Source organism: Octopus bimaculoides, chromosome 4, assembly GCF_046866305.1.
Source record: "Octopus bimaculoides isolate indiv1 chromosome 4, ASM4686630v1, whole genome shotgun sequence".
Taxonomy (NCBI): domain Eukaryota; kingdom Metazoa; phylum Mollusca; class Cephalopoda; order Octopoda; family Octopodidae; genus Octopus; species Octopus bimaculoides.
The window spans coordinates 91924521-91949583 of record NC_142931.1 but is presented as its reverse complement, the minus strand read 5'-3'; the positions used below and the strand labels follow the sequence as shown (position 1 = coordinate 91949583).

Genomic DNA, 25063 nt, shown 5'->3' with positions numbered 1-25063 from the left:
ACATTTTCTATTAGCTTTATAATATATTTATATTATATAATACAGTGTCAGAGAGAATTGGTGGCAGTTCTGCATCAGTAAAAATTCAAGTTTAGATAAAACTGTAAACTATTGGAAAGCCTAGTGTTAGTCTTTCCATCAGATTCTTTTTTTTTTTGTGGCATAGGAACACACTGAGTCTCATGACTCAATCTGTTCAATGTATAATGTATGCTGATGTAGGGGACCACCAGTTTCCTTAGACTTAGGGTTTGTTTTTTACATACTGTATATGCTGGAGTATATAAGACAACCCCGGAATTTTAAAATGTAGGCTTCGAGCTATATTCACTGTATAAGACTACCTGACAATATTTCACCCTTGATGCAGTGGCTGGAAGATGAGTGAGGCAGAGTCCAATGCCTCTGTGACTGTTAGAATATTGCCCTTATCGCCAAGTTGTTTTTCCTGGAAGCATGTTTTAATAAACTTCGATAAAGTAAACTGTTTTTTTCCTTAATTTGTAAATGCTATCTTGTAAACTCTATCCTTACCATTAATCTAGCTTCTCAAACACATCTGTCCAACCCATGGCAACATGGAGAACAGATGTTAAATGATGATGACAATGATAATCTGTTAAGTTTCATTTGAATGTATTTAGTGAATGTATACAAGTGTTTTATTCTGTTCTCCATTGCCATTGGTGACACTCTAAACCACAGCATGTTATGGTTAGGATTTTATACTAGGTGTTTAAGATGTTTCCTGGTTTTGGCGTGATTTTATTCTAAGTGTTTAAGATGTTTCCTGGTTTTGGAGTGATTTCTTTATGGTTCAAATTCCATCCTGTACACTAACATATAGTATTAATATTTTTAATTCCTTTTTTTGATTAATACATTACCTACACCTACATTGTTTAACCCACTCTTCCTTCTCCTTTTAAATATTCTTAGTACTGGCTAAAAACACTTCAATCAAAAAAATCTTCCTTCTCAGATCCAAGATCAGTCCTAAAAGATTAGTTTCCTCCTACCTCCACAAGTATTTTGTTCACTTTGGATTTACATCAGCATTTAGTCTAAATGTAAATATCCATATTTGTCCAATCTTAAATTAACCCACCTTCTGTTAAAAAATTGATTAAAAAAATTTTTTATGTTTTCACATCTAAAAATAATATTTAAAAGAGAATAATTTCCTTTGTCTTTCTTTACAGATTGGATGGTAAAGGACAATTTTGTGATACAATGAAACAGTTATGGGATGGAGATTTTCACAAGCAAACAGCAACAGGTTTACGGTTTAAACTAAACATGAATTAAGAAAGAGCAAACCAATAAATACTAGAAAGGAAAGCATTGATAAACAATTATGTAACAATACTATGCTCATTTTTTATTGCTATGCATTGAGTTGGAAGTTGAAATGTATTAAAATTATTTCCTTATATTTTAAATATTGAATTGTCTAAGTTATGAAATAAAAATAATTACTTTGAAAAGTAAAACAATGCCATGAAATAATCATATTAGACTATTGTTACAAGAAAAAGAATCCTTACTAAATAAAGTATAAAAATCTAAATATAGGATAACTTGGTTCTTGTCTAAAGATTTCATTCATTTTTCATTTTAATTTCTATAGAAACCAACATTCATTTTATCAGCTTTAATAATGAAAAAAAGTTATAAAATTTTTTAAGTTTACAATTTGAATTCTTTATGAGAGCAGAAGTGTAATGAAATCAAAGAATAGAAACATTTTTCAATATATATATATATATATATATATATATATATACTTTATTTAAAAACAGCAGAAATATAACAAAAAACTGTTACTCAGAGTTTCACGTTCCCATTCATCGGACAGTTTTGGAACGTGAAACTCCAAGTAACAGTTTTTTGTTATATTTCTGCTGCTTTTAAATAAAGCATATTACTCTACCTCTGGTATTTGAGTACTCTTTTTTTCACCTTGTTGCACATTTATGTGCTTACTCCGGTATATATATATATATATATATATATATGTATGTATGTATGCATATGTATCACAAAATTTAAGAAATATACACCTGGCATGGCACTGCCATAAAACAAATGATTTTTAATTCATAAAAATCAATATATTAAAAAGATGTGTCTGCCAATAATTAACTCAGTTATTTTGCCATAAAGTTTTAGTTATAACTTGCCTTATGTCTGTCACTCAATCAATTATCAGAAAACTAGAAATTCAAATCTTGTTATAGCTATTATGTACTCCCATTGAGTAACTTTGGCAGTGTTTGCTATTTATCTTAATTATATTATTCTTTATTGGTAAATGCACTAGATGATTCAAAATTCTTCTCTTCAGAACTCTCTGCTAATTAGAAAAAAGAAAAATGCAAATATCTTTTTTAACTCTTTTTGAATTTCAAGTTAATATTATTTGAGTTTTCAAGTTTCTTAAAATGTGAAGTGTAATGACATGGAAGGTGCTGGTGACAATTAATGGTACCAATAACAAATGAAATTTTAAAATAGAGTGCATTGTTAAAGAACAGCAATTTACATCCACCTTCATGGAAGGCATTTATATGATCTGGTCCAGATACACAAAGTGGTGTAACAATGAGATATTCACAACGCATCAGCAATACTTGTATTTGTGTAGTTGAATACCGAAAGAGTGAAATTTACATGTTTAGTATTTAGCTTTCTTTATGAATCTCATTATATGAATATCAGAGCTGTGATAGCAATCATCTTGATGGCTTCTGGGAATTTCTTCAACATTAAAGTTTGCTTCCATCAACTGAAAAACAAAAATCAGAAATGAAAGAATTTTTCTTTTCTTCAAAACCTTTGTAATGTTAAACACCAAATAAATTATTGTCAGGGATCTACATTTTTGTCTGTCTCAACTTAGTATTGTTATACTGCTTCATTACCAAAGAACTCAACATATTTCAGTCTCATATGTATACATAATATGGAGATTATTATTACATGCTGAATATTATTAGATCAAATTTTACAGGATGAACTGTCAAAAGTTCTTATAAAAACAAAACATCTGTCATTCACAATGAGACATAAGATACCCACTGAGCCTTTTCATGCTGGACCCAGCAACACATCCAAAGTATGACAATTAGCAGGATAGGAGGTTGCACCAACACTGGACTACTACTCATTGGCAACTGAGTAGACACTGGAACACTGTGAAATGAAGTGCCTTGCTCAAGGAGGCAATGTGCCACTTGATCTGGGAATCAAACCCAAAATTTCAGGACTGTGAGCCTAATACCTTTACTATTAAGCCATTACCTTCATAAAAGTATGAAGCACACTTCATATAAGATTGGACAGTATAATAGCAAACATTGAATATACATACTCAGTACACAGCAGGATGATTTAACATGAATTTTTAGAAAACAAATTTCCTTATAATAACTAACTCACCTTAAAGAAGTCACGTTGAAGTTCTGGATATTTTCCTGTTGTTCTTTCTTCATAACTACACAACACAACAGTTTTCGGCTCACTCAAGCGAGTAATGGTATTAACAAGAGGTTTTACAGACTGGAATTAAACACGGATAACATAAGGAAGTCAGTAAAAAAGGAAAAGTTGTGATGGTGTAAATACTTCTGAAATTCTAACTGTTTAAATACAATTTTCTTTTTACTTTTTTAACAATAAATCTATATATTTGCTTTAATTTAACAATATTAATCTCACATCTGCTATGATCTAATGGCTATACTGCTGCATTAATAACATTCTTTCCATCGAGCTGGATTAGCTAACAATAATACAAGAATGATAGGGAAAGTTAATAAAAAAAACTAGCATGGTTCCGGGTTCATTCCCACTGCATGGTACCTTGGGCAAGTGTCTTCTACTATAGCCTCGGGCCGACCAAAGCCTTGTGAGTGGATTTGGTAGACGGAAACTGAAAGAAGCCCATCGTATACATATATACATATATATATGTGTGTGTGTGTGTGTGTGTGTGTGTGTGTGTGTGTGTGTATGTAAGTGTATATGTTTGTGCGTCTGTGTCCCCCCAACATCGCTTGACAACCGATGGTGGTGTGTTTAGGTCCCCGTAACTTAGCGGTTCAGCAAAAGGGACTGATAGAATAAGTACTAGGCATCCAAAGAATAAGTTCTGGGGTCGATTTGCTCGACTAAAGTCGGTGCTCCAGCATGGCCACAGTCAAATGACTGAAACAAGTAAAAGAGAGATATCAGAATATAAGTGAGTTGATTGATTATATACAAGAAGAGGATACATACGTTGACCAAACTGATCTTAGATACCAATTACTCTGGATAAGTAATGATATTGGAACTAATCTTGTGTATCAATTGATAGTTAACTGACTGAAATTATATTCTTCTGAAATAATCATTGAAATGATGAAGGCATTCATTTGCATAAGGAGGACATTAACTGCTTAACCAACGATAATGTGCATATCATCATCATCATTTCATGTCCATCTTCCATGCATGCATGGATAGGACAGTTGAAAGGACCCAGCCAGGTAGACAACTACCCTAAGCTACTGTGTCTGTTTTGGCATGGTTTTTACGGCTAAATGCCCTTCCTAACACCAACCACACTGCAGAGTGGACTCAGTGCTTTTTACGTGGCACTAGCAGAGTTAAGGTTAGCTTTGGAACGATTTTTACAGCTGGATGCCCTTCCACTTTACAGTGTGGACTGGGTGCTTTTTACATGGCACCAGCACTAACAGGGTCACCAAGTAATTTGCAAGATAAGGAATTATGAGAGGAGGAGTGGAATTTGAGGAGGGGAACTTGTGCCAGAAGATGAAAGGTTAAAGTGTGAAAGAGAGACAGAAACAGGTGTCTTGCTATAATGGAGGGGGCATTGGAGGAGGTGATCAGGTATAAAATGATAAAAGGTTAGAGTGTGACAGAGAAATAAAGAGACGTCTTACTATAAAGGAGGTACATGGTTACCCAATGAAAGATAGAAAGAAAAGAGAGGGAGAGGAAGAGAGAGAGAGAGAAGTACAAGAAAAAGGACAGAAATAGGTGTGCTGATGTAAAGGAGATACTTGGTTACTTAGTCAGAGGGAAAACAAGAGAAGTGAAAGAATGATCAAGAATGAGGGCAGAAATATGTGTGCTGTTGTAGGGGAGATACATGGCTACTCAGCCAGAGGGAAGAGCAAGGCAAAGAGAGAAATAGAATAGGAAACAGCGGCAAACTGGCAGAAACGTTAGAATGCCAGGCAAAATGCTTAGTCATATTTTGTCTGCCACTACATTCTGAGTTCAAATTCCGCCAAGGTCAACTTAGCCTTTCATCTTTTCAGGGTTGATTAAATAAGTACCAGTTACGTATTGGGGTCTATGTAATCGACTTAATCCCTTTGTCTGTCCTTGTTTGTCTCCTCTGTTTAGCCCCTTGTGGGCAATAAAAAAATAAGAATAGGAAACAGCAAAAGTGTAACAGAGAACAGAAGAGAGATGAAGTACAAGGTATACTCACAACTAACTAGGATCAGAGCACAGATGTGATGGTAGAGTAAGGAAGAGAGAGGTATGACGGTTGTAATATATGCAGTCAGGTATTGCCAAGAAGGTGCAAGTAGGATTGCAGTGACTGGTGAAAACCTGAGTACAAAATTGGGGTGGTGGTGGTGGTGGGAGAAAGCAGCGATACAGTGAGCAGGGCAGTGAGGGCAGGAAAGGGGATTGGAAGACAATCATAGTTTATGAATAGGAAATGTGAGGAAGAGAAAGATGCAGTTTAGAAGAGATGTAGATCTCTTGGGGTAGGGTGTGTGAAAAGTTTGTTGATACATGTGAGTGGGACACAACGCTTCTAACTCTAAGTTTTACTGCCATGGGCAGGTCTTCTCTAGAACCGCATATCAGCAAACATCTTGGTCTATAGTCATTTCCTCTGTGAGTCCGAACTTCCTAAGAATAGTCCTCATCACCTCATCCCATGTCTTCCTGGGTCTCCCTCTTCCACAGGTACCATCCACTTTCAGTGACAGACACTTCTGTATACAGCTGTCTTTACTCACATGCATCACATGTCTAAACCAACACATTCTCCTCTCCTATATGCCACATTTAATCCCCCTTGTGTGTAACTTTTCTCTCAACACAGCTGTGCTTTGTTGGTCATGCACACTGATGTTGAAAATCCAACAGATCATACTATCTTCATTCCTCTCCAGTCAGAGCCCGTGTCTCACTACCATGTAATATAGCCATTCTCACACAAGCATCATATAATCTACCTTTCACTCTGAGAGAGAGTTCTTTTGTTGCCAACAGAGGAGTTAACTCTCTGAACTTCCTCCATCATATTCTTTCAGAGCATCCACCAGCATTACTAATTTGGTCATTTAAATAGCAGAAACTATCTACTACCTCAAGAGAACCTCCTGGGCATTTGAGAGAGTCTAAGTCTCTCATGCTCTTAGTGCTTACTGTTCCTGCACATCTGCCACACATAAAAGCAACCTTATCTGTTAACCTACCTGCAATTCCACTGCATCTTTTAAGCATCCATAGCTTACACTTAGTGCAACAAATAGAATTACATCCTACTCCTCTCCTACATAGTGACAGGGCCATTTACCTGATGGAAAGAGAGTCTTATTTGCTTTCTTGCTAACAGCAACTTTAGTCTTTGCTAAGTTAACTTTAAGGCCCTTTGATTTCAGGTTTTGCTTCCAAATCCAGAACATCTTCTCCAATTCTGCTTCAGATTCTGCAATAAGAGCAAGATCATCAGCATATAGCAGTTCCCATGGATATCCAGTTTTGAATTCCTGTTATGACCTGGAGAACTATGATGAATAAGAATGGACTAAGAACTCCAGCTTGTACACGAAACTCATCACTGTACTAATCCCTGGCACAGCAGTACCTTTATAAATGCCACAAAAAAAGGCAATTAAACAAAAAACAAAAAACTTACAAATAGCATAAACTAAAAGATTCTGTGATCTTCTAAATCAATGATGGTTGCACTACTCCTCTTTCTTTAACTATTATCATATTAAGTGACTTTAATCTGAGACCTTCATAAAAAAGAGGCCACCATCACAAATTGTACTTGAACCTTCTTTAAACTGCTCCCATACATCAATGCCATGAAAGATATAATATGAAATCAGCTGAAGATCACTGAAGATGTGATAATGACAATGATACCTGGTTGATCCTGCCAGTCGTCATATACTTGTCTCAAAGATTAAGCTTCCTTTCAAAGAGCATTGCTCTTTTCCCCCTAAAATGTTAAGTTGTTGCCTTTATTTTAATTTTTTTAAATCTAAGTTAAGGACTAAAATTGTAAAATATTACTTACATTTTATTTATAGAATGTATTGAAATAATTTAAGCAAAATCAAAAAGTGAAACAGTAGAATCTGAGTAAACTAGTGATAGCCTGAATATACTAGTGATCTGAGCAAAGAGTAAATAAAAAAAATTCACATTCCATTTTATGAACTTTTAATATTCTGGGTGGCCACTAATTTCTAATAATGCTAAAGTGGAGTTTCCAAATAAATGTGAGGGTGCACCATTGAATACGGAGGAAGCAATGCCGTCAAGTGCACTCCTTTAGCGATGGGCCATGTATTGTTGACCAATCAACAGATGGCTATTAAAGATCATAAAATCTAGCACCTAGATTTAAAGTGAAAAGTTCCAGTTTGAGTCTTGTATAGTGAGCTGAAGTGAAAAATCTGTGTGCTGATGTGTTCCTTGCTTCTAAGTGAATAGTATGCAGTAAAGTCGATGCCTTTCTTCAAGTTGTACTAAAGCATTTTGTAGATATCCATGATCTGATCTCTTTTAAATAAATTTGATTTTTCATGGATTTTGGTGGAGTTGCCAATAGTCATATACCTGTTTCAAAGGTTAAGTTTCATTTCAAAATAAGTTGCTTCCCCAACTCATAAAATGTAGTTGTTTCCCTCTACATGTACACTATTATTGCAAACAAGCAAAGGGAGATCAGTGAAACAGTTTCTCAAGTAAATAGAATCTAATTTACATTTTATATTTATGAACAAATCATAAATATGTAATATATTTTCAATAGCCAAAATGACCTCTACAAACTGCAGAAACATATCTGTTTTGCTAAACAGAACATATAGCAGAAACTTTCATTATAAAATCTTCTACAAAAATGAATAAACAATTTAGAAAGAAGAATAATTACTAAACAGTACTTACTTGAGAATAGTATATACAGTCAGAGACAAGGATATAATCTAATCCTGGACACAAGAAATTAGAGCTCTCCCAGTTAAGAGTTTTGGCTTCAATTTCACCAGTGGTATGTTCCTTATTTACATTAATGTTTTCTTGCATTAGTGGCACATAACTGTCCAAGTCTGTGATATATACATGAGCCCTGTTTAAAGAAAATATATCTTGGAGATCAAATAGCCAATGATAGGTCATTGATAAATAGTGAATTTGAAAAACAGTCAAGTTTAAAACAATCCTATATTGTTACTTGTAATTCTACATTTCACACTGTTAATCTACTATTCAAATGAATATTTAGGAAACCTTGCTTCTTTCTTCTTAGAACTTTGAAACAAGAAATAACTTGGTTGAGTGTTTGTGGCATATTAAATGGAAAATAATAAACTTTATTTCTACTGCAAAGATGCATGTCCTTATATGACACAAAGGAGTCCTTCAACTTCACTTTTATTAATCTAAAGTGAAGAGTGAATGTCAATCGTACAGCAAATGGTTTCTAATTAAACATGAGGCCAGTAATTTTGAGGGTTTAGTCAATCAGACTAGCCTCAGACTGGTACTTTATTTTATTGACCATAAAAGGATGCAAGCAAAGTTGACCTTTAATTCATTAAGAGCCATAAAAAATACTGCAAGGCATTCTGCCCAAAACTAACAATTATACAAGTTCACTGACCATTCACATAAGAAATGAGAAGTGTTATCCATTATGCCTAACTTGTCAGCTCCAGTTTATTAAGTTACACAAATGATGTATCTGACATTGTTGTTATTGTTTATCTCCCAGTCTCCCTTGATTGAGAAGATATATAATTAAGAGCCTTCTGTCGTTCTTCATTGTTTTTAGACATCACGTATCTAATACATTATCCAATGCATTTTTAGATAACATTTTTAAGATGATGGGGCATAATTTAAGAGAGACTTGACTGATATTTCTAGTAGGTCAAAGGACCACAGAGTCTCCCCTGTTTTGATGTATCTTAGATAAATTATAGTGGTAGCATTTCATTGTGAGACATTCAAGGACAATATCTTCAATATATTGACTTAGATTCACTATAGCAGTTGCCATTGAAAAAAAATAAATCCACAACTGACAATTAAATTCCTACAATTTTAGAGTTCTTCTATAGCAAGGATCAGGTAACAGGGATAAATTACCTCAGATGGGATAAAATTAAAAATTTGAGAAGTAATGTATATGACATAAGAGATACTTTTTCAAGTCATGTTTATTAAATCATGAATTTAAGAGGTATTTTTATTTTTATGTGCTGATATGTTTTCTGCATACTTTTATTGTATATATAGCGATGGCTACTGAGGCGATGACTACTGACCGAGACCTTTGGAAATGTGCTGTGCGTGAGAAGACCCGGCAAGCCAAGTAAGATCGTTGCCAGTGCCCCTGGACTGGTTCTTGTGCGGGTGGCACATGAGATGCACCATTTTGAGCGTGGCCGTTGCCAGTACCGCCTGACTGGCTCCTGTAGGATTTTCGAGCGAGATCGTTGCCAGTGCCCCTGGACTGGCTTGTGAGGGTGGCACATAAAAGACACCATTTCGAGCGTGGCCGTTTTCGTGCAGGTGACACGTAAAAGCACCCACTACACTCTCTGAGTGGTTGGCGTTAGGAAGGTCATCCAGCTGTAGAAACTCTGCCAAATCAGACTGGAGCCTGGTGTTGCCATCCGGTTTCACCAGTCCTCAGTCAAATCGTCCAACCCATGCTAGCATGGAAAGCGGACGTTAAACGATGATGATGATGATGATGATAGCAGTAATACCTGTCATTGATGGGTAATTACTTTTACTCTTTCTCGGGAGCTACATTCAAAGTGTTATTATATATATAGATGTGTGTATTTTATAAGAAAAAGAACATGTAATAATTGAAGTAGAAAAAAGATCAATTTCGTAAATGAACTTCTGTTTGTTTATAATATGACAATAATAAATGAGTTGTATGTGTTATTTTATATATAAATACAGTAATGGCAATTATATAATACACAAGGCTTTGGTTGGCACAGAGATATAATGAAAGAAGAAAGAAAACTGCCCAACATGCCACACAGTGGAACTGAACCCAAGGCAACATGTTCAATGAATATTATTTTGGAGACAATCATCATCATCATTTAACATCCGTTTTCCATGCTAGCATGGGTTGGCCGGTTTGACCGGGGTCTGGGAAGCTAGGAGGCTGCACCAGGCTCCAGTCTGATCTGGCATGGTTTCTACAGCTGGATGCCCTTCCTTATGCCAACTATTCTCTGAGTGTAGTGGGTGCTTTTTACGTGCTACCAGCACAGGGGCCAGAGGAGGCTGGCAATGGCCACGATTGGTTGGTGCCTGCCCCTGTGCTATCTTCTAGGTTAATCTTCCTTTGATGTTGCTGCACCTCTTATGTGTTCATAGCTTACACTGGGTACATCTTATGGAGTTTCTACCTACACCTTTTCTACACATCGAGCAGGGCCACCTACCCGAGGGAGCGTGTGATGTGTTCGCCTTTCTACTTACTATACTCATTGCCAATCCTAACTTTACTAACGGCCTCTCTGTATAGGGGTTGTAAAGCCCTTATTAACCATTCATCAATCTCCAGTTTCCTTATGGCCCACCAGATAAGGGATCGGGGGACCCAGTCAAAGGCTTTCTCCAAGTCCACAAAAGCTAAGTATAGGGGTTTATCTTTAGCTAGGTATTTCTCCTGCAGTTGTCAAACCAGGAATATGGCATCAGTGGTACTTCTACTTGGCACAAAACTGAACTGCATCTCATCTAAACAGACCCTCTCCCTAATGAGATGGGCTATGACCCTCTCCATGACCTTCATCACCTGATCCAGCAGTTTTGATACCCCTGTAGTTATTTCTAACTAGAGCATCACCTTTACCCTTGTAGCAGTTGACTATGGTGCTGCTACGCCAGTCATTGGGTCTGACTCCATCATGAACTGCCTGGTTTACAATGCAGGTGACTAGGCCTTAGCCTACACCACCAGATGTTTTAAGCATCTCAGCAGTGATTCCTGATGGGCCGGGGGCTTTTCCTGGTTTCATACCCTTAATTGCTTTATCTATAAGGGAGCTGTCTATTTGGATAGCTGGTTCCTCTACTGGGTCAACATTTCGCAGGCACTCCTCCTCCCATTCATTCTCCACGTTCAGCAGTCTTTCATAATGGCTTCTCCAATCCTCTTTCTTTTCTGAATCATTAAAAGCAAGTGCACCATCATCCATGCGAACACATTTCTCTCCTGTAACATCACAATTTTCTCTCACACACTGTCTTGCAATCCGAAATACCTCAGTTCTTTGGTCCTCATGTTGCTGGACATTGGCAAACTTCTTTTCTGCTTCGCCTTTGGCTATATATACCTGCCACCCAGCCTCCCTTTTGGCTACCTGGTACAGTTACCTGCTACCCCCACCCTTCCAGGCTTTCCAGACCTGTTTCTTTGCTCTAATGGCTTTGTCTACCATACTATTCCACCACTACGTAACTCTAGGTCTGGAAGGGACTTTGCACCATCCACAGACTTGGTCTGTGGCACTCAGCAAGCTGTCCCATAGGAATTTCCAGCTACCTTCTATGTTTGATGTCTGTAGCTCCTCCTCCCTCTCATCAAATTTCTTCCTAAATCTCTGACTATCTGAAGAGTGCTTTAGCTTCCAAATCCTCCTTTTTTGGATTGGTCTGCTTCTTGGTAGCCTTCTGGCCTTGAGCCTAAAGTCACTAATGACTAGCCTATGCTGAGGGGTACATTCTTCACCTGGGAGGGTTTTTGTATTTAAGAGCAACTCTGCATCCCGCTGTCTGCTGAGGAAATCAATCTGGCTAGCAGAGTCGCCTGATTGATAGGTTATCAGATGGCTGTCTGGTTTCTTGAAATTAGTGTTGCAGATTAAAAGGTTACATGCACCACAGAACTCCAGTAGCCTAGTTCCCTCGTCGTTTCAGGAACCAATACCATGGACCCTGTGTACACCAGTGAAGATACCGGATTGCTGCCCAAAATGCCCATTAAAATCTCCAGTTGCGTTGCAAAGATGAGGTCATTACCACTCGTTTTTGAGGTAGCCTGTGATGAATTTTTTGCTTCCTTTCTGAATACAAATAATTTGTGGAAGTGTTTACATGTTCACAAATAGTGCTGATTTGTTTTGGGTTTTTTATTTCTCTCTCTCCTACTAATGAATTTGCTGTAAGTTACAGATGTTTTTAATGCCTTTAATTTATGTTTTTAATGCTAAAGCACGGAATTAGTTTTCACATTTTGTTTGTTTTTTAATCTAGGTCAACATGAAATTCTGAGAAAGGTACCAAGTGGTCGTGGGATGTACTAGAAAACCAGCTAAATCTCCTTAAATCAGTTTTTCATTTGCAAATATCTTCAATCTTTTTTTTTTTTACCAAAAAGGCTTCTCTCATTGTTTTAAGTGCATAGTGCAGAAAAAAAGAAAAGAAAAAGAAAACTGGTCAAAGGAGGGATTTAATTGATACCTTCCACTTCAGTACCTCATTGGTACTTTATTTTATCAACCTGGGGTGATAAAAGGTGAAGTTTGCCTCACACCAAGATTTGAACTCAGAACGTAAAGAGTCAGAAGAAATACCTCAATGCATTTTGTTCAGAACTTTAAAAACCTGCGTAATTATCAATATTTAGATTTAAATAATTCTTCTTCAAGTAGCTGCAATCATGATGCTTCTCACAGTGCTGTGCCAGGAACCTCTGTCTCCCATTTACTTTAATAGATCTTCAGTTTCATATGTCTAAACTATCAATTATATTAATGTAGTTGGGTGGTCTTCATCCTTTATTAGGGCGCAAAAGTTTCTAAAATATAACATCCAATATGACCTGTTGTCCATAAATTTCCCCTGTGCTCATGCCATGAGATATTTTAAGCAGCATGGTGTATGTATCATGTTCGTGATGTTAAAGTTCCTCCTTAATAGTTCAGTTTACAGCTCCATAGAGAACAATTTTCTCAACACATGCCTTGAAGAAGACAAGCCTTATTGACTTCGAAAGTTCATTGCCAGATATTTTAAAGCTTATTACAGGTTTTTACTGTCAACAATGCAGGACCCAAGGTACTTGAAGTCATTTATTTCTTTGCAGTGTGCCATTGTTGAGCAAACTGACACTTACTTTCAATAACAGTCATGCATTCAGTCTTTTTTGCATTGAGAAACTGACTAACTTTGGTTGCAACACATTAACAGATCTTGCACATCACACAGTTGATGAGCTGTAAGGATAAGATCATCACTATAGTAAGGGTCAGACTGATGCACACTGCTAATGTCTTGATTGTTTCTTGCTTGAGGTGATGCTGTTGTCTTGGATGGGGTAAAGACTTTACCTAAGGATGTAGCCCAAAAAGAAAAAGAGTTTGGGCATTTCCCTGAAGAATATTTACTGCTGTTGAAAACTCTTTCTTTGAACTTGTCTGTGCTCAGTATAAAGTTTGATGATTTTCATACATGAAAGTGATGGCTTTAACAATCTCTATTTGGGATACCATAGTTTCAACAGGATATGTAACATGGCTTTCTGTTGACACAATCAAATGCCTTGGAAAAATCCACAAATACAACTGATACTTTACTCAGAATATTCTGAGTTCTTCAATAAGTCTTTTAAGGGCAAAGATCTGTGGCAGTGTTAATCTGCTCTTGTGGAAGACCTTTTAGCTCCATTTTATGATGGAATCAATCTGAGAGGAAATTCTTTTAAGCAGCAAAGAGTTGTATATTTTGATCAAAACTGAAGTTATAAAAATGACAGAAACTGCGAGTTCATTGCATTTGTCTGCAGCAGTTGTGAAAAAAAAAATTTGCACCTTAGTAGAAAATGTAAGAGAACAAGCAATTTCTTCAAAGACAGTAAATATTTTACTATCCAACTTGATACTATGGATATAGTATTACATTTTTTACATTCTAAGTTCAAATCCTATCTAAGATGGTTTTGTCCTTCATTGTTCCTCAGAGCTGATAAAATGAAATGGTAGAATTGTTAGCATCAGGGGAAAATGCCTTGCAGTATTTAGTTACAGCTCTTTACATTCTGAGTTCAAATCTTGCCAGGGTCAATTTTGTCTTTTATCATTCAAGGGATGATAAAACAGAGAACTAGTCAAGTACTGGAGTCAATTTAATCAATTAGCCCTTTTCCCCAAATTTCTGGCCTTATGCTCATGTTAGAAACAACCATTATGAAAGTGAATGACAGCAGCACTGCTGAATCTGAGGCATTTATTTATATCCATTTACTCTGAGTTCAAATCCTGCCATAGTTGAATTTGCTTTTCATCCTTCTAGTATTGATAATATTAATAACATTAAGGAGTTTAACAAATCGTTTATATTCTCTTTATGTAATATAGCAAAAGGGCAGCATTTAGTTATTCAAAATCTCAAAGTCCACTCAGCATTTCATCTTTCCAGAATCGATAAATTGGAGCTGACTAAACTTTATTTCACAATTGTAGTGACCAGCCATACAAACTAAGCTACCAGCTGTAGAAAGCAAGCCAAATGAGAATAGAACTTGGTGCAGCTCTCAGCTTTCGTCAAACCATTCAACCCATGCCAACATGGGGTTTTTTCAATGAAATTTTATAGAAATAACCTTTCAAACGACATACATTACGATTATAAAGAAATTTGTGGGGAAAATCTTTTCCAAGGGGGTGGGGAGAGGACTTTGTAAAATTCACAAGATCCACGTTTTTCCCTCATAACTGTATATATATATATATATATAGTGGGTGGAAATAAACACTACGCAGTGTAGTAGTACTATGCTAGGGTATCCGTAGAAAGTTCTATGTGATTTCGGAATATAACGAGGAAAAATTCGGATCTTGGGAATTTTCCGAATGTTCTCTCCCACCTCAAGATTTTCCCCACAAATTACTTTATAGTCGTAATGTATGCCGTTTCAAAGGTATTTATATAAAATTTAATTGAGAAAAAACCTCATTTTCCTAAAAGTTAGGGAAAAACTCGGATTTTGTGAATATTCCGAAGTCTTCTCCTTGGAAAAGATTTTCCCGACAAATTTCTTTATAATCGTAATGTATCCCGTTTGAAAGGTATTTCTATAAAATTTCATTGAAAAAACCCTATTTTCCTAAAAATTACGGGGGAAAAACTCGGATCTTGTGAATTTTCCGAAGTCCTCTCCCCACCCTCCCGTTGCTTTGAGCGCATTTTTTTTTTCATATTCGTTTCCCACACATTGTTTTACACCCATTCCACTATTATTTTTTGATTTTCATTTTCGGGTCAAGATGTAAACATTAACTCAATTTTTTTGTGAATTTGTGTTCTATACATTGGAATTCATACGATTATACAAATTTGATTTTAAATTTTACCCTCCCCCCACTTCATAAATTCTAAAATTTCCACTCTTTTTGGGTTTTTTTTTTTTAGTCATGGTTTTAAAATACGGACGGTTCGAACCTGCAATTTGTTTCTGTTTATGATTTCAAAATAATTTTTAATCGAAAAGGTGTGTGATTTAAGGGAAATTTTGCTGTTGTTTCTAGCACATTCACCGTCTACCTGGTACCATCTCGTTTATTTGTCACTACGATAATAGGCGCGTGCATGCAAGAATTTAACTTTCTGAGTTTGGATTCCAAAAATTATTTTGAAATTATAAACAGAAACAACTGCAGATTCTAACTGTCCGTATTTGAAGACCATGATGTTTTCAAAACACATTTGATGGAATGATGATGCAGAAAGAAGTAACACACAGATTTTGTTTGGCCCAAGGGTGGTCCATTGCTGGGATTTAAACAAAGAAAAAAAACATTTTGTAATTCAAATTTGAGCCCCCTACCCTGCACCTGTGTGTGTGTGTGTGTGTGTAAGAAAAAAACATATTTACTAACAGAAAAGTAAACTATTAAAATAAATTATCTTTCACATCCTTTTTTTTTTTTTTAAATCACTGTTGATAAATAACCCCAGCAATGACCTCAGGCTCTCCAATACCTGTGTTATCGATACGGGTTTAGTCTAATTTGAGCATCCATAAAGATTTAGGGAGATGGGTAACCGAAAAGAATTTCTTTTGCCTCATCGTACGATGTCCAGTGTACAGAATACAAATTTACAAAACCTTTTTCGAAAATACCAAAAACTAAAAAAAGTTATGACCGTTTACATGATGTACTTCGATCCAGAAGCGATAATAGGCGCGTGCATGCAAGAATTTAACTTTCTGAGTTTGGATTTCAAAAATTATTTTGAAATTATAAACAGAAACAAATTGCAAATTCTAACTGTCCGTATTTGAAGACCATGATTAAACAAAATATTTTACAAAAAAGAGTGGAAATTTTTGGATTTACGGGTGGGGTGGGGATTTTTTTTAATTGCATAATCGCATATATATATATATATATATATATATACAAAATGAAACTAGTAATTTTGAAAACAATTGTGATGTGTGAGCACCCACCAATTTCTTTTTTTTTTTTTTTTTCCACAACAAATTTCGATATCGTCGTAATCTAAACCACCTGAAAGGTATTTGTAAAAAATTTCATTAAAAGATACCCATGTTTCTAAAAGTTATGAGGAAACAAAGTCGGTGGGGTATGCCGGAAGTAATGTTCTGCTGATAAAAGGACAGTAGATCGGAAAATGAGAGTTCAAATCTTGCCGAAGTCAACTCCGCTTTCCATCCTTATGGGATCGATAAAATTAAGAACTGGACTTGATTTAATCAATCACCCCACCACCTAATTTGTGGCCTTGGGCAAATTCTTTATGAAAAAGTGGCTTAGAACTTAGATGAACACTTCCTGCGAAAAAAATAGGTATACGATCTTAAAAATATATATATATACAAAAAAAAAACCGTTCGGCAATGAAAATACAAAATGTTACGTTTTATAAAAAAATTAAATTAATGAAAGCAAAAATCTGTTGAGATTTATAATTCATTCTTATGTAAACAACAAATTTTAAAACCAAAACAAAAAACAAAAAATACTTTCTAATTTTCTTATAGTGAAGACAATCTAGAGGTAATAGAATGCATAACAATAGCTTCCGTCGAGGAACTAGCTTGTAAAATAGCACAATCTAGAATTGAGTTACGTACAACATTTAGAAAGATTATCAAAACAGACTCTACGAACCCAAACGTTGCAGCGACAATACCGAGACAACCAGTACCTGCACCCAGCTCTAAAATTTTTTTCCTTTTTAAATGCTTTCCTTTGTCGAAATCAATTGACTCCAGATATTTAGCTAAAACTATGGCTGCATCCCAGATGACACAACCGACATCACCAACAGCAGCTTGATAAATTGTTAGCGTGATACCATCATTCCTGATAAATTCACGAGGGAACAGTTTATCCATTTGCACCGCCATTGCTTTCAACTTGACGTCGTCACTAACTAGCATGTACCACGTGATTCACATGTACAGCCCAGCCTCAACCATTCACCAAACTACAATCTTAATGTTTACCATCAGATTTTGTAATAAAAGCGAGAAATCAGGGCTTTATTGCTTATGGCCCAAGAAAAATAATAGGCAATATACCCACTGGAAAATTTGCAAGCACTATGGGAAAGAAACCGTTAAGAACTGGTGTGAACACCCTCTCCCATTGGGATGAGCTATATAACCATTCTCTGGGATTTTGCAATTCATACCAACAGGCGTAATGGCTTGGCTTCGAAGCAATAGCATTTTGAATTCTACTGAAATGTTTTTCTGGGATTTCTTAGCATTTTATTTTTTCAATGTTTTCAGTTAAAATAACAGCATAACTCAATTGGTGCCGACCGTTTCCTCATAACTTTCTGATGTACGCATTTTTTAAATATCATTTACAGAAAAAGTTTTTGAGTCTGTAGAATACAATTATGTTAATAAAATTTGGGGGGGGGGAATGTTTTTCTATCTCTCTCCTGTCACAACTTTGTAACAACCAATTTCCATAATTTCAGCATTTTTCACTTTTTGCAAATTTTTAGAAACATCAATATTATGTCATCTACAATCCCAAAAATGTATTTTTGCAAAATGCCATTTTTAGAATATGTATTTAAGAAGAGCTCTCATGAAACAAAGTTCATAGCAGGGAGACAAATTAGTGTACATTAATTGATCTTAACCTGTACTGACCAATGCCACAGGTCCCAATGCACTTCCAATTCTTTCTTGATTGCATCCATCTTTCCCATTTTGGCCAAAATCGTTTAACATGGGGGCATGATCAGGTGGCCTTTTCCAATCTCTTGGATGCCACTAGGCAATTGCCCAATGGAACTTGTGCTTTCAGTATTCATCATCATCACCATCATCATTTAACGTCTGTTGTCCATGCTGACATGGGTTGGACAGTTTGATCAGGGCTGGTAAGCTGAGGGGCTGCACCAGACTCCAGTTTGATTTGGCATAGTTTCTACAGCTGGATGCCCTTCCTAATGCCAATCACTCCATGGGAGTAATGAGTGCTTTTACATGCCACTGGCACGGGTGCCAGTTGCGTGACACCAGTATCTACCACGACTATGATTTCATTTGGCTTGATGGGTCTTTTCAAGCATGGCATATTGCCAGCACGTGTTCACTCCACTCCATTGTTGAATTATCTCAAAGATATATACAAAACTTCTTTTGTTTTTATATCATTCATATTTTTTCAAAATGAGTCTAGTGAATGTGATCATTGACAAGGCTTATTTGCCCTTAATAATTCCAAACCAGAAAATACTGTAATCTAAAACCATGAGTCTTACATGTATTTAATACAAATGGTGAGATGTAATCTTATGATTGTCACAAAAATATTCATTGGTGATTTCCTAAATACTATTGAATAAAACTAAGACTTGTAGATGAGTGTCATTGACAATAAATAGAAATGTTAGGTGGGCAAACAGAATTATAGACAAATGTATTTGACATGAATCAGGAACGACAATCTTAGATTTAGGAATTCTGTACCATGTGAGAAAGAAGCCGCAATCATTTTTACTCCAGTGCTTGTTCATTGTTGAAAAGTTCCCAAAAGATCATCTCGCACATCTTCAGGTAGCCTTGTACATCTCTGTCTTATGGGATTTCATTGAAGAACTCAGTCTACTGGTCTTCAAGATCTTGGGCAGTTGTCTTTCCAATTTCACATCATCATCATCATCGTCGTTTAACGTCCGCTTTCCATGCTAGCATGGGTTGGACGATTTGACTGAGGACTAGTGAAACCAGATGGCTACACCAGGCTCCAATCTGATGTGACAGAGTTTCTACAGCTGGATGCCCTTCCTAACGCCAACCACTCCGAGAGTGTAGTGGGTGCTTTTACGTGCCACCGGCACCAATCAAATATTTTTCTCATATCTCTGTTTTTGTTCATGTAGCACCTGGTGGAGGTATGGTTTATGCACACTCCATCTCTAACAGCTTATGCTTTTTTAAAAATATATGTTTATACAAGTTTTTATGTTTTGAGTGTTAGAAACTCAGAATCAGAGTTTTTCAACAAAAAAGTTTTTCTGAAGTTATTTTTGCAGAAATTTTTCAAAGCCCATATCTATTGTTCACTGTCTTATTTATTTTGTAACAATTCAACTGAAAAACTCTATTGATAGAAATATTGAATCTTTTTGCATGGAACACTGATGTTCAGTTTTTACAAGCAAACCACATTTATACTAACGGTAAGCTGTGAGTGTATGTATGTGTGTGGTTATAGCACACATACACACATTCACAGCTTACAAGAATCTCATTGCAAGAAGAATCTCAAAAATACCTTGATGATGCTTAGAGTGTAAAAAGACAGTTTCTGTATATTTTTCAGCACAACATATTTCTTGAAAAATCTAAAAGGACAATGTCATACTTCAAATAGTATTAGAGTTTGTGTGAAGTCCTAATGACCTGTTTTATGCTATGGAATGGTATAGGTACTGAAGCAGTAGTTCAATGATATCAATACTGTCATGGACATTTATTCCACAAAATGTTACAAGACAGGATGTGATCCTAATCATTAGATGAAAACTGATGAAAGCATTATTTCCAAAGCAAAATTCATTTTGATAAGATCATTAAACAATTTTTGATTTTATGATAACTCCAATAAAAAAAAAAGAATGACTTCAACATGCACCCAATTGTACTTCAATAACCTCAGAAACTGCAATTATTGATAACATTGTTACTAGATCAACCATCTTCATTGCTAAAATAATTTGGCTAGTTTTGGTTGGACAGATTATTTTAGTCTTCCTACAGTAAATCATTTCTGTCATTTTATGGATTTTGTCATTTTATAGAACCTGTCATTTGTATTTCACAGATAATACTGAAGCTTTCTGAATACACATAGATGGATCAAAATTAACCGTATACATGAAATGATTACATGTGGATTTGATAAAGCGATCAATAATTACAATATATATTGCCAATGTTTATTCTCTGTAATTTGTAGTTTTGTGTAAGATGTTTTGGATTTTGCTTTTTTTCAACCATATACTATACTCCAGCATGGCTGCAGTCTAACACTCATTATATATATATGCATAAATACATTCATGTATGTATGTATATATGCATGGATACATGTATTACAGACAATGAAGTAAATATTGCTAGCAGACAGAAAAAATTTGCCAGTAGGTGATTACAGTGAATTGAATCCTATATCTCTCAGATCCCCCCCACACACACACACACATATGTGGTATGTATGTATGTGTGGTAAGAAGCTTGCTCCCCAGCCACATGGTTCCAGGTTCAGTCCCACTGCATGGCACCTTGGGCAAGTGTCTTCTACTATAGTTTCAGGCTGACCAAACCCTTGTGAGTGGATTTTGTAGACGAAAACTGAAAGAAGTCCATCATATATATATGTATATATTTATGTGTGTCTTTGTGCTTGTGTCTGTCCCCTCAACATCGCTTGACAACTGATGTTGGTGTGTTTATGTCCCCATAACTTAGCAATTTGGCAAAATAAACCAATAACATAAGTACTAGTCTTATAAAGAATAAATCCTGGAGTTTATTGCTTAAAAACCTTTTAAGGCAGTGCTACTGCATGGTCACAATCAAAATGACTGAAACAAAAGAATAGAAGAACATATATGCATATCTTGTTGTTGGCACTCCATCGCTTACGACGTCGAGGGCTCCAGTTGATCCGATCAACGGAACAGCCTGCTCATGAAATTAACGTGCAAGTGGTTGAGCACTCCACAGACATGTGTACCCTTAACATAGTTCTCGGGGATATTCAGCGTGACACAGTGTGACAAGGCTGACCCTTTGAATTACAGGCACAACAGAAACAGGAAGTAAGAGTGAGAGAAAGTTGTGGTGACAGAGTACAGCAGGGTCCCCCCACCCTGCCAGAGCCTCATGGAGCTTTAGGTGTTTCCGTTCAATAAACACTCACAACACCCAGTCTGGGAATCGAAACCGCGATCCTATGACCGTGAGTCCGCTGCCCTAACCACTGGGCCATTGCGCCTCCACATATGCATATCTATGCATATATAAACGGCAATCTGTTTAGTTGTCTGTTTGTATCAAGTTACTGTCTACACCCATTAATGAATCTTCATGAAACTTTGCATACATGTTAAACCAACATTCAGTTTGTTACTAGGCTCATTGCAGTTTGATAAAAATCTATAATTGTATGGTTAGGGCTCCTAGAAGGGGTGCAGATATAACCCATATATTTTCCTATAATGGCCAAGGGGAAATAACCAATTAATTTTTCTTTATTTTTCTCTTTTGCCCACTGGTCATTTCTCCCTCCATTTATTAGAGAAGTAATATCATTAGAGTGAGCAGTTGCCAGTGGTTACTCTGTATAAATACGTGTGCGTTCTACATTACATGGACTTTCTTACAAGAAGTTGTCAGACAAGGTCAGTGATTTTACAATCAATCTAACCCCTGTCCTAAGTCAATATATAAATTTAATGACATTTCATATACCTACCTAAGATCTTTCATTTAAAACAAATGTGAGTAAAATCTGACCATGGGTTATGGAGATATCAATGCCACAACTTATTTGCAAATTTTACCATTAACGTGCTGTTTTCATGGCAACCATGCAAAAATTTTTCAAAATATTACATTTTGTTTGGTATAAATGAAGTTGAGTATGTTTATTTCTTTGAACTGTTAGGGTTATTTTTACACTTTACCCAGAACAACCCTAAAACAAGTAAATAGTATTTTCCTCAACAATAGATCCACTTATTTCAGTTAGTGACTTATTTATGAATATACCAGGAATGAAGATGTCTTTCATGTAAATTTGATTAGAGGTTGTGTTAGCTTCATGAAGGGAGGGTTTCATCCAAGGAAATACTGGTTCAATACCTAATATTTTGGGGGAATTGTCCTGAGGTTGATTTGTTTGACTAAAGGCGGTGCTCCAGCATGGCTGCAGTCAAATGACTGAAGCAAATAAAAGAATATAAAACCGAGAATGTGTGTCTGTCTGTATGTATGTATGTGCGAAGTCCTAAAACTCAAGAACTACCCAACTGATTTCATTGAAATTTTACATATACGTTACTTAGGGTCCATAGAATATCATGGGCCGAAAAAATTTTCAACTTCTTACCTAATGTGGGCCTGGAGCAATCTCTTCGACTGGTTCTGTATTATGTGTCAAAAGTGAAACAATAACATCTATATGGTAATGTGAAATAATATTGTTTCACTTTTAATTCTAATGTAATAACACTAAGATCATCTTATTTTACACATTTACCAGTTAATAATTATCATAGCACTTGCAACATTGCAAGGTATTTACAGTTACATATTAACATTTAATACATGTGCTTAATCTGACTATATAAAATTCTTTGTCTTTCTGTCTGTCTGTAATCACAACAGCGACAAGGTAGATGTGTGATCACCTTTCCTTTACCAAACCTGATTTAGTTAGATATATATAAATATATTTAATACAAATATATATATGCCATTCAGATACTCATATACCATGGTTTCGGATTCTGGCCCAAGGGCCTCAGCCTTATTCAGTATGAGTCACGTTATAGATCTGCCAATGTTGTGGTTTGTTTTGTGCCAAGCCAGTCCACATGGTGCAAAATATATATATGAGCAAAAACATTTGAGTATTTGCACTCAAAGTAAGATGTTCCTATTGTTAATATCATCTGCGGTGAATATTTTTAATTGATAATATTAACAGCAGTAACATAGGCAGTTCAACAGGTCTAATAGCATTAAAAAAAGCATACCTTTAAAGAATATTCCATTCAGATACTCATATACCATGTTTTCAGGTTGTCTTAATTCTTTATCCGTTTCCTAGCCTACTGTTGTTTTTCTGTTATTTGATGCCTTCCGGCAGTTGAATTAGGAATTTAGCTCCTATTTCTAAACAGGTTGATACTTTTTCCGCAGCCTCATGCCTTGTGCTAACTTAAAATTTTATAGCTATATAAAAGTGGTAAGCGTATATTATTAACAATTGGTTTTAAAAAGAAAGAAGAGGCAAAAAACACATCGTGATTTACACAAGACAAAAGCTAAATAATTGGGGCTAATGCAGTTTTGCACCTAATAATTTACCAATGTTGTATATATGAGAAAGTAGGTATAGCACAAAAGAATGGATGAGTAAGACTTGATAGTTTTGTAGCGAACGCCTGAAGAAAACTTCTCTCTCTCTGTTATATATACATAAATACGGACATAGTGGATAATACCTAGTCTTTGGTCGCACCTTTGGACCCTGTTGTGTCCACTACTCTAATTGGTTGGTATTGACTCAATTTGTCTCTTGCTCTATTGCACGCCAAGATGCCACCCAACCAGTTGCAGCCTTCAGATAAGGTCATGTGAGACAGTCTCTTCTAAACCCCAGTTTGCGCCAACCGCTTCGTATAAAACGCTAGCTTCACACCGTCCTGAGGTCTTTCGGCTACAGACCTTCTGAGGTCTATCCACTGACCACAGAGCACACAGCTAGTCCCAGTGACGACACAACAGCAGCCACATGGAGACTCATCAACACTTCGTCCAACAGTATTCAGGACCTCCATCTTCATTGCTACCATCATCTTATAACGACACCAACTTCTATATGTACACACCAACCAGCACACTCACACAGGTTCTATCTCAACACTGTTTGTGAATTACTTCACCATGGTTAACAGCAAATACATCCTGTGACAACCTTCTGTAACAAGTAACCGGCAGCAGCATTGAAGCCACAACTTCTCACAACATGTGCTTCTCCCTGGCTCTGCATTGCAGCTTCAACTTCTTGATACAGCACCTCAACTACTGTGTACCTTTGACTACGAACTGCTATTTATCATTCTAGTGTCTGAACATTTTTCTAACTTCATTATAGACTCTTTCAATGCTCTGTACTTATCGCACACGCATACATCTATGTTTTTATACATACACTTTGTATACATGACGGCTTGTCTATTATGTTTATATGTCGCACACACACACACACACACGTTAACATCTAAATAAAATCTTCTCTTAAACATTCTACCAGTTGTGTCTCTCTTTTCCTTCTGGCACTGAAAATCATTTAACCCTTTTCCTTCCATGAACTATGTATGGAATTGTGAAGTACCCAGCAAGTGCTAATCACATTTTCCTACAGTTTGTTTTGCAGCGAAATGTTATGCTTCCTGTACTATACTGACGGCTTTTTATATTTATCCTCTACCCACAAATTTCTAGCCTTGTGCT

General features: G+C 36.0%; 2 protein-coding genes across 2 annotated transcripts in view; one reads left to right on the top strand and one right to left on the bottom strand.

Annotated features, from left to right (window-relative positions):
* LOC106883141 (uncharacterized) overlaps positions 1–1580 on the top strand; it is a 32346-nt gene extending 30766 nt beyond the window's left edge. The window contains exon 4 of the mRNA XM_014934032.3: positions 1203–1580. Coding sequence (XP_014789518.1) covers positions 1203–1308 — 106 coding nt within the window. The 3' untranslated portion in view covers positions 1309–1580. The remainder of the gene's footprint in view (positions 1–1202) is intronic.
* Positions 1581–2064: 484 nt separating this feature from the next.
* Positions 2065–20425, bottom strand: LOC106883149 (protein N-lysine methyltransferase METTL21D). The gene is made up of 4 exons (XM_014934053.3): positions 17457–20425; positions 8227–8407; positions 3442–3561; positions 2065–2788 (listed from the first exon to the last, which is right to left on the bottom strand). The coding sequence occupies exons 1-4, from the start codon at positions 17726–17728 to the stop codon at positions 2678–2680; spliced, it is 684 nt and encodes a 227-aa protein (XP_014789539.1). The 5' UTR covers positions 17729–20425; the 3' UTR covers positions 2065–2677.
* Positions 20426–25063: the final 4638 nt, after the last annotated feature.

Bases quoted from the DNA above. Each gene is read 5' to 3' on its own strand.
- LOC106883149 (XM_014934053.3), bottom strand. From the start codon at position 17,728: ATGCTAGTTAGTGACGACGTCAAGTTGAAAGCAATGGCGGTGCAAATG. The intron at 8,408-17,456 runs GTTCGTAGAGTC...TTCTTTAAACAG, and splicing joins ATTGTCGCTGCAACGTTTGG to GGCTCATGTATATATCACAG. The intron at 3,562-8,226 runs GTAAGTACTGTT...GTTTAATTCCAG, and splicing joins ACTGTATATACTATTCTCAA to TCTGTAAAACCTCTTGTTAA.